General features: G+C 42.5%; 1 protein-coding gene across 1 annotated transcript in view; it reads left to right on the plus strand.

Annotated features, from left to right (window-relative positions):
- LOC122573295 (titin-like) overlaps positions 1–24,832 on the plus strand; it is a 37,662-nt gene extending 12,830 nt beyond the window's left edge. The window contains exons 2-7 of the mRNA XM_043739428.1: positions 2,949–3,217; positions 3,954–4,343; positions 11,733–12,172; positions 12,603–12,805; positions 13,107–14,291; positions 14,350–24,832. Coding sequence (XP_043595363.1) covers positions 2,949–3,217; positions 3,954–4,343; positions 11,733–12,172; positions 12,603–12,805; positions 13,107–14,291; positions 14,350–21,933 — 10,071 coding nt within the window. The 3' untranslated portion in view covers positions 21,934–24,832. The remainder of the gene's footprint in view (positions 1–2,948; positions 3,218–3,953; positions 4,344–11,732; positions 12,173–12,602; positions 12,806–13,106; positions 14,292–14,349) is intronic.
- Positions 24,833–25,217: the final 385 nt, after the last annotated feature.

Here is a 25,217-nt window from a genome sequence, read left to right on the forward strand (position 1 = left end):
AATCGCGTCATAAACCGTGACCGTCTGACTTTCAATTATCGCTTCTTCCTCCGCGATTTTCATCTTTTGTTCCCTCAAGCTGCATCGTCTCTGAGGAAACGACCAGATACTACCATTTGTTATGTCGCAGTCGCTGCATGTTCCAAACAGTGTAGAGTCCACGATAAGATATAGTTATCTGAATAATCGAGAACTATCAACATCTTAAAACTCAATCTTAAACTTTGCATAGAATAATCAAATTTTGTAATATATTACGAAACACCATTTGACGTAATAAGCAAACAATAGGAGAATATCTACCTTAGATGCAATAAGAAGAAATAAATAAAAAAAGAAAAATGAGAAGATAATTTTGTAGATAAAGTTGTAGATAGAAGAGAAGGTATTTATTTATTTATTTATCTCGAGAACAGAATTTTTGCGATGAATTTACATCTACCGAAACACCGTAGGAAAGTAGACAAAGTAAGCGGTTCAGGGTCTTTCAATCAATGGAAACGCAAACACATTGGTATTTCACGACAAAGGAAAATGGACTTGCACCGCTTTTAGAATAAACGGCCCATAGGTATATGAACTAACAGAATGAACAGCGAAATGACTTACTTGCAGAAATAAACTAGTACACGTATGCTACTGAATTGCGATAGTCACGACTGAGATTATTAACATTAGTTGAACAGACTTGTCTTCCGATGAATAGGAGTTACATGCTCGTAGAAAGGGAACGGTCGCTGAGCTGCCTATTACAGGACATATTTCATCGTTTATCACGTCACTAATAACGAGTTAAATAGTCCTTTTACAATTGTAAATCGTTCAGAATTCCTCGTAATCAAATTTGGCGACTTACGAGACGAATTACTCAGCTTACTTCAAATATTCTTCTAACTCGAATAACTCTATCCTTAGTCTATCCAACAAATATCATTCTGTACAAACGTTTGGTCCACGCTGAAGCGAAAGAGAAAAAGAGATAGAAACGATCATTTAGAAACTCGTTTCGTTAACGTCGTTAAAAGTCTTACAGGACGGCGTTCTGTATATAACATCGGTTTAAATCGCGATTCGTTGATTTAATCGGAAATGATCGGTGCGGGGCGGAAGTCAAACAAAAGGTTACGTTCCAGCGAATCGAAACGAACGTACTCCAGCTGCATAAATCGTAGATATCGGTCGAACAAGGTGCTCTTCGTGTCGTGAATCTTCAACCGTGATCAAATAACGTAGCAATTTTCCGTTACGTGTGAATTAATTGCTACCCTGTTAATTCTATCTTCGGTGCGTTAAGACTTCTACACGGTTCGCGAAGCCGGATATTTAACAAACGAATTAAATTTGTTAATACTTAATATGTGTAACGCTCGACTAGTACAGAGTTTTAAAGTTCTAGTCTCGTAGAGTTCTTAAAATTCAAAGATCTCAAAGTACAAAAGTTCTTATTTAATTCCAAGTGCAAAGCCCCTGTCGTTTAGTTGGTAGTTCGAGAATTGTTGCTATGTGAAACGTTTATAGGAATGGAAAAGTTCGAAAGCCCAAAAAGTTGAAGCAGTTTCGTGTTTACCTTCGGTACTCTCGAGTCCGACAATTTGCTACTTCGTGCGTTCGTTATGTCGTTGGTATCGCGTCCAATCCTTAATCCCAAGGATAACATTATGACACCTTGCTATGTCCTGTTTTAAATATGCTGTGAAGTTTCAATCAAAACAGCGATTAACGTTAAGCGAATGTTCCTTTCGTTGTCATTACCGTGAATTCTCTGTGAAATGCTGCTGTAATGATCGTCGTAAAATAGTTAATAATTAAGCGAGATATTAGCGCGACAAGAGATAGCGCGAGAGAATAGTCGCTACGATCCATTTGGCGAATAACGCGGTTGCTTTGAGCCAGCCGTGAAAGTAGTTGTAATTAGTAAGATGATAACCGTTTTGATTAGCGGAATCCTCCGGTAATTGTCTGCAGCGTCGGAGACGCGTGACGAAGGGCCGAGTTCCTTGACAAAGCGCAACGAAATTGCTCCGAGGAAATTTATTTAGCTTCCGAGCCTGTTCCAGGCTAAAAGCAACGGAACCGCTCAAGATTCATAAATGTTCGTACGCGTTTAAAAACATTATGCAATTTAACTTTAGAAGTTCGTGTATTCCGTTAAGTTTGAAATGGACTACCCATTAGATAGAGTGACACTCAGACTAATAACATTACGATACGCTCTAATTTACCTTCGCTTGGCGAACACAGGGAGACTAGGTGACTTCCTGGTATAATCTTCTCGCAGAGAGTCATCTATGGTTATATTAACTGCACACAGCCACTTGAATTAATTGAATTCAACGTCAGCTCTCGCTAATAACGTTTCTAACTTCATCGACCTTTCTCCGACGACGACACAGTGAGTACTCTTCTCGGTGAACCACGAAGACATATTCGAGGCACCGCGATTCTAAAACCAGCTACGCCTGTTCTGCTGGAAGTGTTGTGCGCCTCTTCGGCATCCACTGAATCGTGTTTACGATGAAACTGTGTTATCATCTTGACCGGTGCAGCAGTAAATAGAAAATATCGTTGCCGTATGTTTTTCCAGGTCGCTAAACGTGTACGCTTGATAAGAAACCTGCCGTAGCTAAAACGTCGTCTGTGCATATTCATTTTCAGACTAGTTTGAAATTTTACTAATAGAATCGCGACGCTCGTGTCTCGTTACGACACTAACGAAACTCTAAAAGGTATCGTATAACGTACATAATATGTTCATAAAAGTTTTGCGTGAAACCGTTCGAGTACGTTTACGAGCCTGTGTATGAATAAAGAAGTTGTTGCATCCAAGAGATCATGTATCCGAGAGATGACGAGTTAACTCGTCTCGCGTTACGTTAAAGACTTAATCGTGTCTCGCGCGTTTCGTTCTGCAACCTTCTCTAACGTGATCCATTCTAACGTGCTTGCAGAGAGATGTCACCAAGTCAACGACCGAATTCATCGACAACGAGCAGGTGACTAGTATGGTAGCGCGGGATGTCGTTGATGACACCAGGTTCGACAGATTCACCACCTCGACTCCCAAATCTCCAGCTGGTACTCCACAGAAAGGATCGCCGGAACGACCTGGTTATCCACGAGGAATCCCTGGACTGCGGGAAGACGATCGACCAAAACCGATTCCAGCAGCTGGGAAGCCGAGCAGACCTCCGCAACGGGAACAGAGTCCCGGGGAAAGGTTGGTATATAGATTTAGAAGTTAGCTAGAAAATAGGTTATTCGAGCGTGTTGAAATTGCTGCGTCTTTTGAGGACGCTGGGGCAGCATCGACTCGAGGCAGTCGATAGGCATAGAAAACGACGTTGGCTTGGCAAATATTGAAATTTCGAACTGATTTTAATTAAAGTCGAGCAGCGTAGAGAAGCTTCGAGTATTCTATAAATTGCCAGCTCGAGCGTATACTTGGCTGTTTTATAGGGAGGAGATCGGGGGAACTTGGTGCAAAACGACGAATTGCTCATAGATACTTCCCAAAATCGATATTATACATATCGCTTGTACGATTGCGTATAAACGAAGAAACGTATTTCTTTGAGCGTCATCGTTGAACTACGGACGTTTACGCAAATTCAGATTTTTATTCGTACCAGTGAAGAAACAGAAGCTAAAGATAGAGATGTTTCTCATCGTTTAAATATTAAATGTAATACTTCACTTACGTATATTTTTCTATATTGTACGCATTTTATACATTTTTCACATCTAAATTTTCCTTCCATTCAACTTCCGTTATGTATTGCTTGTTTGATTAGAATTTTCTTTAAAGTCGATACAGAATATAGCAAATTCGTAACCTCGTGGCCAACTCCTCTTTTCCAATTAAATTTGTCGAGAAAGAGACAAATGAAAGTTTGAAATTTCCTCGGAAAATAGCAAAGCGAAACTTATTAAACTTTCCAAATATTTGGTTCTAGATATACTGGCGCCAGGCCACAGACTCCAGGAAAAGTTCGCGACTATGTATCCCCGACAAGAAAACCAGTGCCCGCGGCAGGGAAACCAAGTCGCCCCGAGGAAAGACCTGGCAAGGTACCGCGTGCCGATGAAACGGTGCCAGGCGCCAGCAAACCGACGCAACCCGATGAGCAACCAAAGGGACCTGGGAAACCCGATGAAAGGCCAGCAGCTGGAAAACCGAGCCGACCGGAGGATAAACCGGAGAGATTTGATGACAAGCCGAAGAGAGGAGATCAGACGCCTGACTCCCTCGAGGAGGACGATGTTCAGCCCGGAAAACTACCCAACTACATACTGTCCAAGATCCCTCTGAAGGAGCAATGCATCTGCGAACTCTGCACCTGCGGGTGAGAATTTTTAATTACAAAATTTCTACATTTGGATTTCAATATTTTAATCTGTAAATTTCAAGATTTGAAATTTCCAAGTTGAGGTATGGTGGTATGGCGAGTATTTTGTTTAAAAGCGTTGAATTCTATTAAACGAAAATAAAAGATGCTGCAGTGTTCGTTTGATCTTCTGAAGAAAGACAAACGAATGCGAATAAGCATCGTTTTTCTTACGAACCTTTCAATTCTTAATTTTATATTTCGAACTTTGCATTTCATATGTCGGACGAAGATATTGAAATGTTTTGAAGAAAAAGTAGCAAAAATAGCAAAATTAGCAAAATGGCATTGAAGTCTCAACATCAAAGCACGACAGCGCTGAAACATCGGTATACAAAGAAGTCACGAATAAATTTATTTCATCCGAGGAACGTTCGTTTCGGTTGAACATTGCAATGTGACCTGGTTTCGTGGCAAGTTAACGACATCGGAATACAAAACGTGACGAGGTTGAAGATGCAAATTAACGCGAACATTTGCAACGATTTGAATCTTTCCCGATGCTATTCGCCCGAGCGAGCTATTTTTTCAGCTCTTTCAGCTTCTATAAACGGAGGCCAAGCATCGATAAAAACTCTAATTAACGTCGCGTCGTTGCGCGTCGTAATTCAGCTTAGCCGTTTCGTTCAATTAACTATAAATTTTTAACGCAAAATCTCCTCACATCCGCGTCACGCGAAGAAAGTTAAGACGGAAGAACATCCGATCTATCTGCCATTTTTCCCAAATATATGCAATTAAAATCTACTTCGTGGAAGGTGGAATTGTTATTACGGTCGTTTTCGATTCATTGCTCCGCGAAATCCATGATCATCGTCAACATTTTTTGAGACGTCCAAACGTATTGTACAACGTCTCGCTCATCCCGCAATGGATCCGTTTTAAGAACGATTGTAAGAGTCGTTTCGTTTCTTCAATTCGAGCTTGCGTCCAAATTACTCGAATCATACGAACACGAGCTTAAATTTAAGTAACACAGCTGATCCAAATAACGTTTAACAAGCCCGAATTGGTCAAGAGTCACTCCGAATTGCTTGTAATTTTGCTTGACCAATATGGGCAAATCTTAAACGCCTGCCACGACGATATTCTAACGGTATACGACAAAATTCGAATGGAACGTCAACGGTACCCTTGCTGCGGACGTTTTTTCGAATTCGATGATGATACTCGGACGTGTTCCAGTACGGTATAACCTGGAGGGCCTTGATCGTATTATGAAACAGCTCGTATGCATATGAAGGGAACAGGCGTGTGTACGCGCCGCTTGAAAGTGGGACAGCAGACAAGCCCTTCTATGGGAGCTTGTTTCTAGCCAATCGCAATCGGCTGTTCTCTCTTCTTCCTTATTCGAAAAACGTGCCGCGTCCTCCCATAACAAGGTGATCGCGATATAAATTTAAGGTGATCAGCTTGGGACAACTGACGCGATTCACCGCGATCCTCCAAGGGTATCCATTGTTCAGCCAAAAATCAAGGATATCGATGCGCGTAGCCGACAAGTTACGTTTTACCATACATAGAATACGTGGAAGGTGATTGAAAACCGGATGACAATGAAGTCGAAAGCGGTTTCTCGCGATCGAGTCGAACTTTAATCGAGTCAAGGACGATCAGAAATCACGCGGCAGGAAGACGGTATCAATTGGGTCAAGTCAGTTGTCTTCGTTTAGAATTATTCTCGTAATAAATCAGTCAAAAAGCGAAGAATAGAGATAAAAAAAAAAAATGTATTCCTAAGTCATTTATCAATTGAATATTACAAACTTTCGGTGTTTAGCTCGTTAACAGAGATAAACACCTCGTTTAGAGAGATATAAATGGTAAAATAAATGGTAACAGATAAGTATGGAATATATTAGAGAAATTTACTTGTACGTTGTAAAATGTAGAGTAAATGGTAAACGATGTTTTAGAGTAGATCAATTTATTTAATTTATCACGTTGTAATTTAATGTTTTTCGAGTACAGCTTAAGCGTATTGCACGCGAACAGTTCGCACTATTTTTGCAATCCTGTCACTTCGCCGCTATGTTCTCTCGTAGAATTAAATTGATGTTATTAGTAAAATTTGATGCAACGTTAACAAGTTCGGTAACGAATCAAACGAAATTTTCTAACGAATGTTTACGAATAACAAAGCATCCATTATCTCATTTGACGTAAATTCGGCGTAAAAGAATAAGAAAATTGTATGATATACAACAGTAAACAAATATATTTTCCAGTCCAATCTTTAAATTATTATTTCGTTTATTTTACAAATATAAAATGATCAAAGTCGTTTGAAAACCATTACATCCATCGAATCAAACATCGTTAATATCCAAAGATTAGACTGAAAACTCGCAACATGATCTACTCGATCCATCGCTTTATTTAACCCTTTGCACTCCAAATTTTATTTCAATTTCGTTACCAGCAGCACCTAATGCTTCTAAGTGTTTTATTTGAAATTTGCTTTAAAAATGAGACAATTTAAATAAATAAAGGAAGAGAGAAATTCACTTAAATACTAGTTTTATTCACGCCATCGTTATATTTCGTAATTTTTAAATGTATGATATATCTTGAAACAATTTCTTTCGCGCGTTTCAGAAAAAAAGGTGCGACTGAAAGAATGTCGAGTGGGACTCGACAAAGGAGCTCCTCCGATAAAAACTGATGTCGAGTCACACTCGATATAGCAGTGCAAAGGTTTAATTCTTATTTCACGGGCCCTTTTTCCACCACCGTCGCTAGTTCTCGATCCACTTGTATTGCTGAGAAACAATTTGCTTATTGCATGGCCAAAGTTGGGTGACGCGGTACGCTTTAATATTTGTTCTCCGTGAACGTAAACAAGATCGGTCTGGGCGTGCGGTAAATTGCACCCGATAAATGTAATCTTGGTTCTCGCTAGATCGGAACGCTTGACCCGGATCGAACCGAATGCAACCGCGAGATCGGGGAAAATTGGCCGAGCGCTTATGATCGAGAGAGTAGCTTCGATTGCTAGCCAGTGATAGCCTTCCGCAACGATGATTTCTTGTACCTGATATTGCTTGTGCAATATCGCGAATACCAACAGTATCTATTACACGTTCGATCCATAATAATTAAGCCTTCAGTCGCCACATCGAAATCGCATTCTGACGGAAAAAGATTATCGTGTTAACTTCAATGGGCCATGACATCATCGTGGTTGTTTTTTTCTACTGTATTAAGAGTTTCCTGGTGATACGCCTACACAAGGTACGAATTTCGGCCGTGGTTGCCCAGAGAAAAATATGAAAATTGCTCTGCACAGTTAACAATGCAGATTGGCTTTTTCATACGCTTGACTGCTATTGTCCCATTAGAATACTTATTTTTCAGGTATTTTATATTGGTTGGTGTTTCATGTTCGCCGTGATGGAAATGATCGATGATCGTTATTATACGTATGTTTTGATATTAAAAAAGAAAATGAAATACCCAACGATATAGATCAAAGGCTAATTAATAATATGACGTAGTAAGAAATGTTACAATTTTCATCCGCTGTTCGATGGTTTGAGATATTCCAGTCTTCGAATATTCATATTCGAATAATTTTCTTAAAGTTCTAGATGCGTAGAATATCGTCAAACGTACGAAAACGATTTATTATTGTTATTAATAGAAACAAGAGTGTAGGCTGTAGCAATTCAAAGTGATTGCGCGCCGAATCGATAAAATTAGCAAACGCGAACCGCGATTATCGACGATCCATTTTAATCGATATTCAATTTTATGCGGGCTGTGTGGCGATTAGCGTGTGTGCACGCGCTCGAACCGATTAAAACAGAAAGCCGCGATGATTATTCGGTGCTCATTATTCTCCGAGGTGTTGTCAGGATTAATTGCAAGCTGGTTATATCGAATCGAATCCTGGCAAAAGAAATCCCGTTTGCGTGATTCTTTTATCTCATTGGGCAAGGAATTACGCGGCAATTGGATCTCTCTCTTTCTTTTCAAATCCAGCGTCCTGTTACGATTAGTCGATTTACTTGAATACTATTGCAGTAGTCTGAGATTAAATAATTTAATTCGCAAGGAAGTGGCTACGCATGATTGCTAGACTTTAAGATTACGATTCTAAATGTATTTCCATTCGTATTTCATTATGATAGAAATAATTCTTACATAATAATAACAAAAACCTATTATGTGTAGCGAATGGAAAATAACAGTTACTTTGACAATTTTCTAGGGAACCAGTATCGATAAATACGAAACTATATATAATACAAATATAAAGCTGAGTAGTTGGAAGGACTTGAATTTCACTTGAAACTTGGAATTCATGTTTCGAGCGAACGAAATACGTAACGGGTTCACACCGGATTAGTGGTTTCAAATTGCTCGCAGTTAACTAATTCGACCGGAATGCAAAAGCAAATAAAATATTTCATCGAGTTTCCACACTCGGTCTTATTACCTTACGCCGTTTGATTTCAAGTCGTTCGAGTTCAAGCAATGAGACTGATCTGAACGAAACTTTAAAGGCACGATACAACCTCCGATAAACCATCGTTTTGCATCGAAATTTGGCGCGCGCACGCGCGCTTGCTATGTGTTCTTTCCATCTTTTTTCTGTTTTTCCTCCGCTTTTTTTTTATCTTTTGCAAAGCCGATGCATTCGAACGCATTGGATACGTGCGGTGAATCGCGAACAGGATGCTTGCGAAATCTCTCTTTGACAGGTTTCCAATTTCCAAATGGCCTGCCGCGAAACTGAATAGATAAAGTCTTTGCACCGGGCGTGTACTTACTTTAACACGCTAATAAAATGTTTTCAGTTCTAATCAATCTTAGTGTGTCCAATCTCGAGCACGCTTTTCCGCGTTTCTTTTAAAAGTTTCTGTATTTTGTAGCCAAAGCGTGGAAAAACCGCTCCCAGTTCTCATTTTGTGTTATTTTTACGTGACGCGTATCATTCTGTATGTATGATCAGTATTTTCCACGCCGAAATTTATGCTAAAATTGTCAATATCGAAGCTTCGAACTTGCCTCTAATTTTCAGTTCTAATTAACCTTCGTGTGTCCAATCTCGAGCACGCTTTTCTGCGTTTCTTTTAAAAGTTTCTGTATTTTGTAGCCAAAGCGCGGAAAAACCGCTCCCAGTTCTCATTTTGTGTTATTTTTACGTGACGCGTATCATTCTGTATGTATGATCAGTATTTTCCACGCCGAAATTTATGCTAAAATTGTCAATATCGAACTTACCTTTAAGCTTGTCGAATAACAGCAGCATTTTTGTTGCCCGCGTAAAAGTTGAAGATCGGACGGTGTTCTATGAAAATAGAAAAAAATCTGAAATAAAAGCATTTCGTACGATTGATCGTTAACATTTTCGGAACGATCGCGCATCAAGGTGCATTTATGATGTTCAAAGTTATACATTTTTAATCGTTGATTGTGTTACGCACCGCGTCAGTCTGTCATCGATATTAAACGCACGCCAGGGGGTTGGAAAGAGGAACGTGCGTTGGCATTTTGACAAGCTACGCCCGCCTTAATTGACATGGAGATTGCTGTATCGTTGCGCGAACGTCGAACGATGTCGATATTTCCTTCGCTCGTTAATTACCAAATGCGGTGTTCTGAAACAATAAATATTATCGAATCATGTTCGGTTAGTTACACGAACTGATGAAATTGGTCGAAAATCATGCGAGATTTCGCTAATACGTAATATAATTTTCATTTGTTGCCCTTAAATGTATCGATTAATTACATTTACACATTCAATAGCGTATGCCGTATGTTCATTTCGATGCACCATGTCACGTTCCGATCTATTATTGCAATTGCGAACTGCAATTTCGAGAAGTATTTACGCCGAGTGGACAAAAAGCACATTGCTTACAGAAAATCGAAACGTACACGACATATTCGTATTATTCTTCAAATTTCTAGTTCTCCGAATACTCTGGAATATTCCAAAAATTCGATTCTAAAAGGATGGAAATCCCACGTGTATCCCGATAAACAGAATAAAATTGTTTAAACGCGTTACACCGTATTTCGTATTTTACAATCGTCAACTCGATATTATCATTGTACGTTAAGGTTTATAACGTACAGAGTAGTAGAAATTTGACGAACGGTATAAAAGTGTCACCGGTGTAACGATTTAAACGGCGTCATAGACTAATCTAATACGAATGACCTCCACGGCACTTAACGCATCAAGAAACTCGCCTGAGGACGTTGAACCAAACCAGCCGCGTCTTACAGCAATCCGCTATTAACACAACACGAATGTAATTAATCGGATGATGGTGTGAGACTTGGACTGGTAAACACGCGTGTCTCAAACGGGACAGGATACAAAAGGTTCTATCAAGGTTGACATTTGCACAATGTTCGATTGGTCGCATGGAACGATCGTACGTACGACGGACAAAGCATGGTTGGATAATGGCACGAGGATCTATACATTTTTTAGCCGACCAACGGTGATGAACGAGTAATCTGATGGATAGGAACGTGGATTCGATTCGAAGCGTATTTCAATTACTTAGCCGGACGAACTATGTACACGGAATCTAACGAAGCGGTCGTGAACAAGAAACATGCAACTCGTGCTAGTACGACAATGATCACGTGCGTGACTACGGTGACGTTCACGACTGCAATACCAGCCAGTTTATCAATGGGCCAACGCTGGTAATCTAGCACGGCCGACGTGCATGAATATTCGCCAGCCACGTTGAAATCAGGCTCGATGTCCAATTAGGATTCCCTACTGACGAGAGATTAGTCGTTACACTCGGCAAGGATTTCAGTTTCACGGGACAATTAATTATTTTTCTCTTTGTTCGTTAAAATTACGGGACATTCCATAAATATTTTCATTAAAAATTTTCCACGTGGATGTTTGCAAATCCTGCGCAACAGCCCTAAGTCACGTAGCAGCAATAAATCCGTAAGTCAACAGATGTAACGATCAGTTAAGATAATTCAATGGAAAGATACTCTGGTTTTTCAAACGGAATTTCTAAAAATTCATCGATTATAATTTATCGTTAGATAATATCTTTGCGTCGTATGGGAGAACTATATCGAACAGACTTAGGCTAGTTAGCCGTATTGAAATACATAATTCGACGCACGTCGATTTCAAATTCATATTTTATTATAGTAGCTGTATATGTTATTCGTTGCAAAGTCAAAGCACAGCCACCTGATTTGGTTGGGGCAATTAAAAAATTACGAGTTACTGGTTTATCAATGAGCCAACGATCGTATCATGATATTTTCACAATATTCCATCGAGCTACGACGTACAACGAACTCTTCTAACTTTTCTATATCATCGTCGATGTTGGAATTTTTCAGACGACATCGCTGTCCGCACAATCTGCCACAAGATCACCTTGAGATTCCTCGAGATGGGCCCGTGCACGCGGTGACTTCCTATCGCGAGGAATTCGATGAGAAACACGTCGACAGGCAGACCGTGTACCACCACGAAGACCATCTTCGGATGGAAGGAGAATTCATCGGAGAGAGGCGAACAGACTATGTGGTGACGAGGGGCGAGAGAGCACCGGCAAGGAAACCGCAGGATAACCTGAAACCCGAGGGTGAGTTCATCGGTAGACCCAGGGAGGAAGCTCCAACGAAAGGAGAGAAAGCTCCAGTGAAAAAGCCGCAGGATAACTTGAAGCCAGAAGGCGAATTCATTGGAAGACCGAAGGAAGAAGCCCCGAAATATGGAGATCGAATGCCTGTCAGGCGACCTCAGGATAATCTCAGACCGGAAGGAGACTTCGACAGTGAGCTTCGTTTCTAACAAATTTTTTAACTCGTGCGAGATCGAATTCTTTGACGACTATAACGAACATTTTCGCTTTATCAATTATGAATAATCGCTGTACATTTTTCCTGATTTTATAGAGAAAGATATAGCGCGAACTGAGATTCAGAACATCGATTTTATCGGTTTAGACCGTCCCTTTTTAATAGAAACTTGCAATTTCTGCCGACATTGTGTGAACATTGAAGATCACTCTTTTCAAGACAAATCTGAAATTTCGAGAAACGTAATATTAAAGATACCACAAATATGTTCATCCGATCAGCTGATCATCGAGAAATTTTAAAATCTAAAATTCGTGCGATTTTGATTTGTCGTCCTTATTGTAATTAGATCTTTTTACTATACTTAGTTCGTACTGTCGTAAAACATTTAACTTGTACGTGCAGGTACAACCACCACGGAGCTGGTGTTCACCGGTACACCCGGTGAACGTCCCAGACCAGTACGTCGCAACACCTACACAAAGGTCGAGGGTGAATTCATCGACTCGACCACTACAAGATCCGAATACGTCGATCATCGAACGGTTCAACGTGCCGAGATCATCAAACGTACGGATAACCTCACAGTGGGAGAGGGTGAATTCACGGTAAGTACTTTTGGAAATTGGAAATTAACGAATGACGATTCTTTTTCATTCGTATATTGACTTTCGATGGCAAATTTAAACGCGTCATACTCTCTGACACCTTTGATAAGAAATGAAATTGCAATTTTGTAATTAAAAAATATGGGAAAACTGGCAAATATTTATTAAAAATGTGATTTATCTCGTCTCGTTCTAACTTTCCCTCTATTCCGTATTAAAACGATATTCAGAAAGCAAGTCCATTGTCCCAGTTACTCTTATCTCTACAATAATCGCTGATCTAGTACGAAATGTGCTTTAGGGTACCTCTCATCATAAAGAGGATTTCCACACGTACGACATAGTTGAGAGGACACCTCGACGACGAATCGACTACACCGACGAGGATGACCGCTTCTATGGCAAGACCGATATCGTGGAAAGCACCACAACGACTCAGGAACAGTATCAAACTTTCGATGAAACCGACTATAGAAGCACTGCCGTGATTAGACGAGACGATAATTTGAGACCAGAAGGACCGTTTGAAGGAGTGCCTCATACTAAGGACGACTACGTTGTGCCACAGATAATGAAGAGACCGGAACCGCAGAAACCCAAGGACAATTTGCGACCTGAAGGACCGTTCGAAGGAAGACCGAAAGACGATTATTCACCGAAAACAGCTGAACGCCCGGAAGTTAGGAGACCTGAGGATAACTTGAGACCAGAAGGACCGTTCGAAGGACGACCTAAAGACGACTATAAACCTACTAGAGGAGATAGAGCAGATATCAAGAGGCCTGAAGATAATTTGAGACCTGAAGGACCATTCGAAGGACGCCCTAAAGATGATTTCACGCCTAAAACAGCGGAAAGACCAGAAGTACGAAGGCCTCAGGATAACTTGCGACCTGAAGGACCGTTCGAAGGGCGCCCGAAAGATGATTTCACACCGAAAACAGCTGAACGTCCGGAAGTAAAGAGGCCACAGGATAATTTGAGACCCGAAGGTCCGTTCGAAGGACGTCCAAAGGATGATTTTTCACCGAAGCGAGGTGAAAGACCAGAGGTTAGAAGACCTGAGGATAACTTGAGGCCGGAAGGACCGTTCGAAGGTCGACCTAAAGATGATTACAAACCAACCAGAGGAGAAAGAGTTGATGTTAAGAGGCCTGAAGATAATCTGAGACCAGAAGGACCGTTCGAAGGACGTCCAAAGGATGACTTCACACCAAAAACTGCTGAACGTCCGGAAGTAAGGCGGCCACAGGATAATTTGAGACCCGAAGGTCCGTTCGAAGGTAGACCTAAAGATGATTATAAACCAACCAGAGGCGAAAGAGCTGATGTCAAGAGGCCCGAAGATAATCTGAGACCCGAAGGACCGTTCGAAGGACGTCCAAAGGACGACTTCACACCAAAAACAGCTGAACGTCCGGAAGTGAAGAGGCCACAGGACAATTTAAGACCCGAAGGACCGTTCGAAGGACGTCCAAAGGATGATTTTTCACCGAAACGAGGTGAAAGACCAGAAGTTAGAAGACCTGAGGACAATTTGANATTACAAACCAACGAGAGGCGAGAGAGCTGATGTTAAGAGGCCTGAAGATAATCTGAGACCCGAAGGACCGTTCGAAGGACGTCCAAAGGACGACTTCACACCAAAAACAGCTGAACGTCCGGAAGTGAAGAGGCCACAGGACAATTTAAGACCCGAAGGACCGTTCGAAGGACGTCCAAAGGATGATTTTTCACCGAAGCGAGGTGAAAGACCAGAAGTTAGAAGACCTGAGGACAATTTGAGACCAGAAGGACCTTTCGAAGGCAAACCCAAGGATGATTACAAACCAATGAGAGGCGAAAGAGCTGATGTTAAGAGGCCTGAAGATAATCTGAGGCCAGAAGGACCGTTCGAAGGTCGTCCAAAGGATGACTTCACACCAAAAACTGCTGAACGTCCGGAAGTAAAGAGGCCACAGGATAACTTGAGGCCGGAAGGTCCGTTCGAAGGTAGACCTAAAGATGATTATAAACCAACCAGAGGCGAAAGAGCCGATGTTAAAAGGCCTGAAGATAATCTGAGACCCGAAGGACCGTTCGAAGGACGTCCAAAGGATGATTTCACGCCAAAAACAGCTGAACGTCCTGAAGTGAAGAGGCCACAGGACAATTTAAGGCCGGAAGGTCCGTTCGAAGGACGTCCAAAGGACGATTTTTCACCCAAACGAGGTGAAAGACCAGAGGTTAGAAGACCTGAGGATAATTTGAGACCGGAAGGACCGTTCGAAGGTCGACCTAAAGATGATTTCTTGCCGAAAACGGCGGAAAGGCCAGAAGTGAGAAGACCTCAGGATAATTTAAGACCTGAAGGACCATTCGAAGGACGACCCAAGGATGATTATGTGCCAACCAGAGGTGAACGTGCGGACGTGAAACGTCCAGAAGATAATTTGAGGCCGGAGGGTCCGTTCGAAGGAAGACCTAAAGATGATTTCTCACCGAAAACAACTGAACGTCCAGAGGTAAAGAGACCGCAAGATAATTTGAGACCGGAAGGTCCATTCGAAGGACGTCCAAAGGATGACTTTACACCGAAAACAGCTGAACGTCCGGAAGTCAGAAGACCACAGGACAATCTTCGACCTGAAGGACAGTTCGAAGATCGGCCAAGACACGAATACACCCCTGGTGAGAGACGTACACCTATTAAACATCCAGATAACTTGTATCCTGAAGGAGAATTCGAGAGACCATCGCCTGTTCCTTATGGTCCCGGCGAAAGAGCGCCGATTGTCCGACATCCGGATGAGCTGTTTCCTGAAGGCGATTTTCCAGCTAGAGAACGTGTTCCATTCGTCCCTGCTGAACGTAGAACGCCCATTAAGCACGATGATAACCTGCGTCCTGAGGGACCTTTCGAAGGTAGACCCAAGGATGATTATAAACCAACGAGAGGCGAACGTGCTGATGTGAAGCGTCCTCAAGATAACTTGAAACCGGAGGGTCCATTTGAAGGAAGGCCTAAAGATGATTACAAACCAACCAGAGGTGAGCGTGCGGACGTGAAACGTCCAGAAGATAATTTGAGACCAGAGGGTCCGTTCGAAGGAAGACCTAAAGATGATTTCTCACCGAAAACAGCTGAACGTCCAGAGGTAAAGAGACCGCAAGATAATTTGAGACCGGAAGGTCCATTCGAAGGACGTCCGAAGGATGACTTTACGCCGAAAACAGCTGAACGTCCGGAAGTCAGAAGACCACAGGACAATCTTCGACCTGAAGGACAGTTCGAAGATCGGCCAAGACACGAATATACTCCTGCTGAAAGACGTACACCTATTAAACATCCAGATAACTTGTATCCCGAAGGAGAATTCGAGAGACCATCGCCTGTTCCTTATGGTCCCGGCGAAAGAGCGCCGATCGTTCGACATCCGGATGAGCTGTTTCCTGAAGGCGATTTTTCAGATAGAGAACGTGTTCCATTCGTCCCAGCTGAACGTAGGACGCCTATTAAGCACGATGATAACCTTCGCCCTGAGGGTCCTTTCGAAGGAAGACCTAAAGACGATTTCTCACCGAAAACAGCTGAACGTCCGGAAGTGAGGAGACCTCAGGACAATTTGAGGCCAGAGGGTCCCTTCGAAGGAAGACCTAAAGACGATTACAAACCAACTAGAGGAGAACGTGCCGACGTGAAACGTCCTCAAGATAATTTGAAACCTGAAGGACCCTTCGAAGGTCGTCCAAAAGATGATTTCTCTCCGAAAACAGCCGAACGTCCCGAGGTTCGAAGACCTCAGGACAATTTGTATCCTGAAGGCGAGTTCGAGAGACCAGAAAAGCCCACGGTTGGCCCAGCAGAGAAACGTACACCGATTAAACATCCGGATAACCTCAAACCAGAAGGAGAATTCGTTGGTAAGCCTAAAGATGATTTCACTCCGACTAAGGGCGACAGAGCTGTTGTTAAGAGACCCGAAGACAATTTGAAACCAGAAGGTCCATTCGAGGGCAGGCCTAAGGACGACTATCAACCGGTTCATGGCGAACGAATGGATATCATCAGACGCACGGACAACCTTCGAATGGAAGGTAACATCGAAACTTACAGATCAAGGGACGAGTATACGGACTTCATAATTCGCGAGAGAGCCGAAGTTACCAAGTATCAAGACAATTTGCGCATGGAAGGCGAATTTATCGATGTTAGGACCAGAGACGATTTTAAGGTTGTAAAGGGCGAGAGAGTTGACATCGTGAAGCATCCTGACAATTTGAGACCGGAGGGTCCGTTCGAGGGACGTCCGAAGGACGATTATTCTCCTAAGAGAGCAGAGAGGCCGGAAGTAAAGAGACCAGAAGATAATCTCAAACCAGAAGGAGAATTTATTGGCAGACCGAAAGAGGAAGCGCCTAAGCAAGGTGAGAGGGCTCCGATTAAGAAACCTAAAGACAATTTGCGACCTGAAGGGGAATTTGAGAGGCCAGAGAAGCAACCTGTTGGCCCTGCTGAAAAGAGAACTCCGATCAAACATGCTGATAATTTGAAACCCGAAGGGGAATTTGAAAGGCCTAAACCAGAAGAGTTTAAACCCGCTGAAAGGCCAATTGTCAAGAAACCAACAGACAATCTAAAACCAGAAGGAGACTTCGTTGGTCGGCCCAAAGAGGAAGCACCGCGAAAGGGCGAAAGGGCGGACGTAAGGAGACCAAAGGACAATTTATATCCTGAAGGAGAATTCGAAGTTCCGGAGAGGAAGCCTGTTGGTCCAGCTGAGAGACGAACACCGATCAAGCACGAGGATAATTTGCGCCCTGAAGGTGATTTCGAAAGACCGCAACCTGAAAAATTCAGACCTGCCGAGAGACCAGTTGCGAAGAGGCCTCAGGACAACTTGAAACCTGAAGGAGAATTTATTGGGCGACCAAAGGAAGAGTCACCGACTAAGGGAGAGAGAGCCGATGTTAAGAGACCAGAAGATAACCTGAAACCAGAAGGTACTTTCGAAAGACCTGAGAAGCAACCCTTGGGGCCAGCTGAGAAACGTACTCCTATTAAACATCCTGATAACTTGAAACCTGAAGGCGACTTTATCGGAAAGCCAAAAGAAGAAGCTCCTAAACGTGGAGAACGCGCCGATATTAAGAGACCACAGGATAATCTACGTCCAGAAGGTGAATTTGAGAAACCAGAAAAATCTCCAGTGAAACCTGCCGAGAGAAGATCTCCGATTAAACATCCTGACAATTTGAAACCCGAAGGAGAATTCGTTGGTAGACCAAAGGACGATTACAAACCTACTAGAGGGGAACGCGCCGATGTTAAAAGACCCGAGGATAATCTTAAACCCGAGGGACCATTCGAAGGTCGTCCTAAAGACGATTTTGTTCCCGTTCGTGGTGAACGAGTAGATATCGTCAAACGTACGGACAACTTGCGAATGGAAGGAAATATAGAGACTTACAGGTCCAGAGATGAATATACGGACTTTTTAATTCGCGAGAGAGCCGAGGTCACTAAGTATCAGGATAATTTGCATATGGAGGGCGAGTTCACTGATATCAGGACGAGGGACGATTTCAAGGTAGTGAAAGGAGAGCGTGTAGATATCGTGAAACATCCGGATAATCTGAAACCGGAAGGTCCGTTCGAGGGTCGACCGAAAGACGATTACTCGCCTAAAAAAGCAGATAGACCAGAGATCAAAAAACCAGAGGACAATCTGAAACCCGAGGGAGAATTCGAAAGACCTGAAAAGAAACCTGTTGGTCCGGCGGAAAGACGTTCGCCTATAAAACACGATGACAATTTGAAACCTGAAGGTGAATTTATCGGACGTCCGAAGGAACAGGCACCAAAGAAAGGTGAAAGAGCAGATGTGAAGAAGCCAAAGGACAATTTGAAACCAGAAGGTACCTTTGACAGGCCAGAGAAAAAGCCGATGGGCCCTGCTGAGAGGCGCAGTCCAATTAAACATCCGGATAATTTAAAAACACAGGGAGAATTTGTTGGTCGTCCTAAGGAGGAAACGCCATTGAAGGGCGAACGTGCGGATATTACCAGGCCGAAGGATAATCTAAAACCGGAAGGGGAATTCCAGAGACCGCAGAAGTCGCCTGTTGGTCCAGCCGAGAAGAGAACGCCTATACGTCACGAAGACAATCTTCATCCTGAAGGAGAATTCGTAGGAAGACCTAAAGACGATTTTACTCCAAAACGGGTTGATAGGCCGGTTCAGAAGAAGCCAAAGGATAACTTGAAACCGGAGGGTGAATTCATAGGCAAGCCTAAGGATGATTATAAGCCTACAAAGGGCGAGAGAACAGAGATAGTCGTTCACAGAGATAATTTGAAAATGGAGGGTGATATGGATGTACGTCGGTCAAGAGACGATTACAAGACGATCACCAAGGTGGAAAGAGTCGATGTAGTTCGTCGAGAGGATAACCTGAAGATGGAGGGTGAGTTCGTGGATATTCGAAGACGAGACGACTACAGAGTGACACGCGGTGAACGCAGCGAGATTATCAGACACGAAGATAATTTGAGACCCGAAGGAGAATTCGAGAGACCCGATACGTGTCCGATTGGTCCAGCTGAGAGAAGAACGCCTATCAAGCATCCTGATAATTTGAAACCTGAAGGCCAATTCGCTCAACGTCCTAAAGCTCCTACGCCAACCAAAGGAGAAAGGGCTCCGATTAGGAAACCTAAAGATAATCTTAAACCCGAAGGGGAATTCGACAGACCCGAGAAGGCGCCTGTTGGTCCTGCAGAGAGAAGAATGCCGATTAAACATCCTGATAATTTGCACCCAGAAGGAGATTTTATTGGAAGGCCGAGACAAGACACACCAACTAAAGGGGACCGAGCTGACGTGAAGAGACCAAAGGACAATTTACATCCTGAAGGTGATTTTGCTAAACGAACGCCTCAGAAGGTTGGTCCAGCCGAGAGACGCACGCCGATTCGTCACGAGGACAACCTTCATCCCGAAGGAGACTTCTATATGGTGCCTAAAGACGATTTCACACCTAAGAGAGGCGAACGAGCGCCCGTTAGAAAGCCACAAGATAATCTGAGGCCAGAAGGCGAAATGGACGTCAGTCCATCTTCCAAAGATGACTATAGACACGTGAACGGAGAACGAGTGGAAGTTCGTCGACACGAGGATCATCTGAGGATGGAAGGAGAGATGGACGTTCGTAGATCCAGGGACGATTACAAGAAGATCACGAAGGTGGAAAGGGTGAATGTTAGAAAGCACGAGGATAACCTCAAGATGGAAGGTGAATTTATCGATGTACGCAGGAAAGACGATTACACGTACGTAATCAGCGAACGTACGCCGGTTAAGAAGCATCCTGACAATCTTCGACCGGAAGGAGACTTCGAAAGGCCTGGAAAGTCTTCTCTGGGACCAGGTGAAAGACGTTCGCCCATTAAACATCCCGATAACCTGAGACCAGAAGGTGATTTCGAGCGTAGAACACCGGAGAAGGTTGGTCCGATAGAACGTCGATCTCCAATTCGTCATGTGGACAATTTGAAGCCAGAAGGAGACTTTGTCGGAAGACCTCGCGACGATTTCACACCGAGGAGAGGAGAAAGAGCGGAGGTGATTCGTCGAGAGGATAATTTGAAGATGATCGGCGAGTTCCAAGATTCCACTTCCCAGAGATCCACGTATACGGTCGTTCGTGGAGAACGCGCTGAGATTAAACGTCACGAGGATAATTTGAAGGTGAGCACAGGTGCCATGGAAACGAAGACAACTTCCAGGGACACGTTTACGCCGGCTAAGAAAGAGGTTTCTCCGCCTGGTAGAGCTGTAACTCGCAGACATCACATGGAGTCTTCGATTACCTTAGGAGACGACACTTCTACGATGTCTACGACTACTCAGAGAAACTACAACACTTTCACCAAACGCACTGCCAAGGAAGTTGCCGCGAAGATGAGCAGCATGGAAACAGATACCAGGAGAAGCGTTTCAACTGAATCGAAGACCGTAGAAAATGGAACGACGATTACGACTACGAAGAGAACGAGTGGAGAGAGAATGTCATCGGCTCAGAACGTTCAGCACCAATCTCAGCGTGTGATAACGGAGCATCGTGCCATACAACCCGATGGTCCTCAGCCAGACTCTAGAAAGTCTCTGTCGCCTGTTTCAGGCAATCAGCACTACATAAGCGAACACCATCAAAGAGCACAGTCAAGCGAAAGACACTTGAGATCGCAGAACGTGACTCAAACGCGACGAGTTATCGACGACAGGTCTCTGGCGGATGTGCAAAACCATCAGGGTGTCATGGTCGATGGAAGATACAGCGAACAACAGAGGCAGCAAATCGAAAAACATCAACAAGAGACAAGCAAAAGGGACTACGTTAACACTCAACACATCGAGTCTCGACAGACCGCAACCAGACAGAAGCAGCAACACGAACAGCATACAGTTTCCAGCCAAGCTCGCTATAATTCCAACCAGACGAGCAGCGCCGAGTTCAGGCAAGCCATCAGCGGCCAATCTATGGAGAAATTGCAAATGGACGGTGGTGTGACGAAGACCAGTCACCACAGGAAGAACGTAATCTCTTCATCGTCCGCGGACGTTACTAACTCGGTCCTTCACAGACGCAGAGCCACTTCGTCCACGGAAGCTCTTCACACGATCTCTTCTACAGCCGCTGATCAAAAGAAGAGTATCTCGAACTTGGCAGAGAGCGGCCAGTACATCAGCAATTCGAGTCAGAGCAGCGATCGACGTAGTTTGACCTCTTTACATCGCAGCACTAAAGAAGGAAATCCTTGGGCGTCGTCGACCTACGAACGTCCACAGAGAATCGTTCGACAGGACAATTTAACAGTAGGTGGCAAGTTTTATTCGCACAGCGAGGCGAAGAATTATGGAAATTTCACCAGTCAGAAGGTAGAGAGAGTACAGAGACAGGCGAACGTCTCGCACATCAATTTAGGAGATGGAAGCATGGTCACTTCGAGCATGTACAAGAAGGAGTACACGCCCAGACACAAAGGACCCTGTCCTGCGGCGCTTATCGAGGCCAAACAGACGCCTTTCAAGCACACCAGAGACACGCAGAAGCACAAGTTCTATATGCCCGTCATCTCTAATTAAAATAAGTTTCCTTTTCCGCCATAGAGATTATATTATAAAAGCAACTGTAACAGTCGGAGGGTCTCGAGATATTATTTCTTTCTTTTCGCAAGGTTTTTCAGAATACTTGGTACTTTCCTCTGAATGAAGCGTACAGTACTGGTCGGAAATTTGGAATCATTGTAATTCAATGATTTAAAAGAAAGTTAACTAAGAATTTTGCGTTAACCGGGAAAGTTCTCTCGTTAAAGATTTATCCAAGCAAAAGGAATCATTATCGATATTTACAGTATTAATTTCGAATCGATATCGAAACCGGTAGAGTCCGAAGATTTCTTTTTAAATCTCGGAGAATTTTCTATTATTTTAAAAACTTGTCGCGCTAAATATTTATTCAAATAACGGAAATTGCTATCAATACGTAAAGCGTGGATTTCAAAGTAACATGAAAATTAGCGAAAACTTCGATGTAAATGCAACTAAGAAAGTACGTAATTCCAAAGTTTTGATCGGTAGCGTACACTCCAAACATCGGAGGTTCGTTATACGTCTCGGATGGGATTAGGTCTAAGCTAAATTTGCGGGCTGTGATGAACTCGTGTCGTTCGATACTTATTTCCTCAAGAATCTCTAGATATCCCTTTCGTCGCTCTGCAATCGGCAAGATCGTTGCAACGGAGGATCGATACCGACATATGGAACTGTGTGAATTACTTATAAAAGTACACTTTTATGCGCGTAAACATATACATACATAAAATATATACATACACACATATGCATATATCCGTACCATGTCAATATAATAGTTTTATCCTTGGAAAAAGGATAAGGTGAGCGCGATGTTGAAAAAAAGTTCTTCGTCGATATAAAAATGGTTATCGATCAAAAAAAAAAAAAAAGAAAAAAAAATGGCTAATGATACTTGGACTGAGAGATGCGGATGCGAGATGACATGCAGATGAAAAATCGAGTTAAGATTTATTTTCACCTTAAGCCACGTGTATTACAAAGCAATAACTAGAGCTTAAATCCGTGATACGGGCGAATCTGATTGAGACATTAGGTTCGACCGATATTTAGAATAGATGCGACGTTTCAAGTCGCACGTAGCGTTCTTTCTCGACCAGCTTCGTTTTTATATTTAACCGTTTCTTTCGCCTTGCTGACAAACAGACTGCGGATGCTTATGCATTTGTGGAAAATTTAACGGTAGGAAAATGCATACAACGCGCGGGAACATCTGACATATCCGTCACAGGTGAAAAATACGATCGGTTTTTCTTTATAATAAAGCAAACTTATATCAAAACTGTCCTTCGCGCGTGATTTTCGGGCTATTGTCGTTTTCCTGGAATTCGATTAAATTAGCCGATATATTCCCTCCCTACGATACATCCAACGACTATCATTGGGATCATATGCCACATACGAGTTGTCATATCAAGTTAGACGAGATCAAGATCATATGCTACATATCAAGTTATGCCTTTCTTTAACTATTTCATATGGAAACGAGATTTTTCGTTTTAAAAAGTATATGAAATCGTATGATAAAAATGGGAAAATAAAAAAAAGAAACGGACTTGTCATACTTTTCTCCCGCCGTCCTCGTATTTAACGAATGAAAGAGAAATCTTACGTTGTATCGTTCTACTTGTGCTCGTAGAAAGTATGAAAATATCAATTACAGTATAAACATCCACAGCCTACCGATAGCCGTATCATCATCCCCCGTCCTCTATGTTTCCTTTAACAACCCCGTGATTTACATTAACCCTCAGTATCGTTCGAATAGACGAGTCGTGTACGTTGCGACGTTAACATTTCCGGCAGGGCTTCGGGAAGAAGTCGAGCGTTTTCCGGTTTCATCGGTTCGCTCGACGCCACGATGCTTGTTCCCATTATGGAACGAATTATTATATCATTCGTTTTTTGTTTCCTATCTTTCTTTTTGTTCTTTATTCTTTCGCCTTTTTATTTCGATCCGTTTACACCAGGTGTTATGTGTTGTCGATCGAATAAAAATATTTCGCAATTACTTCTTGACCTTGCATTTCCCCTCCTCGAGTTACTTCGGTTTATTCTCTGGCTTTTCTTTCGATTGTATTTTATACAATCGTTGCATTTAGTCCTTTTGATAAATCGTAATAGACGATCGTCTGGTAGGTGATAGATTATACGCGTAGGTGTATGGTTACACGTAACTGCACTCGAGTCACGAAACAGGATTTTCTTTTCAACAGACCAAGAGCTGTTCGCGAGGAATGCGAACAACGAGAGCTCCATGGACTTGGCTACAGTTTCTTTTATTTTGTTCGAAGACCACGAGGAAAGAACACGATAAACGGTGTATATCTTTAAACCTGGGAAATTGTGTCGCTTCTTAGCCGCCAGCTCACATCGAGAAGCTAAGAGCTGGACGAAAATAAACTTGTCACGTTTTCCCCGTGTGCTCTTCGTTTTCCTACACCTATAACTAACTCGTTCTGTTAACCCGATTTAAGCAGATGATTACACGTTCAAGTAATATTTTATGCGTTTAGCCTTTTTCTTACTAATTCTAATACAGCGAACGATGAACAACTCGAGTATGTATACTAAGATTTACGTATCGTCGAGTGAAAGAATTCTATCGTAACACTTACAGAAGCAAACAGGATCACGATGACACCGATCGCATTAAGATGTTGTAAATACGCGCGATCGAGTTTATCAGCGTTGTTAACGAAACTAGAGAGCAACCGTTTGTTATAAAATATTTGTATGCCAAGTTATTATCGCGACTTTGTCGAATGAGTTTTTAACGATTGTAACAATGCGCAAGAGAAGCGAGAAACATCGTTCGAATATGGTTTATGTGTAAGTACATGTAACGTGTCATCGTGTCTAATTCGTAATAAAGAAATTATTTTCCGTATCGTAATTTATTTTCTCACAAATCCAACCCTCGCAAACTGTATACGCGTAGAAGTTACATCGAGGCGAATTTTCATCGATAACGGACGAACAGCCGTTTCGCTTCGAATAATTAGAAAGTTAGGTTTCCGGTTTTCGCTGAAACGATGACAGTTATAATAATTGTACGATAACAGTAAGTAAATAATAAGATTTTTCATCAACGCCTAAATCAAATTTCGAAATTCGCCGACACTTTCCAATCGAACGTAAAGATACCGTCTGACACTTTGACTGCTACGTTGACCGGAGCGCTTCAACTTCTTACAATTGTAAAAATTGAACGAAAATTGACAGCTAGGGCATTTTGAATATAACCGGTAAATAGAAGATACTTTGAAATAAAA

The sequence above is a fragment of the Bombus pyrosoma genome, linkage group LG2 (genome assembly GCF_014825855.1).
Source record: "Bombus pyrosoma isolate SC7728 linkage group LG2, ASM1482585v1, whole genome shotgun sequence".
NCBI lineage: Eukaryota > Metazoa > Arthropoda > Insecta > Hymenoptera > Apidae > Bombus > Bombus pyrosoma.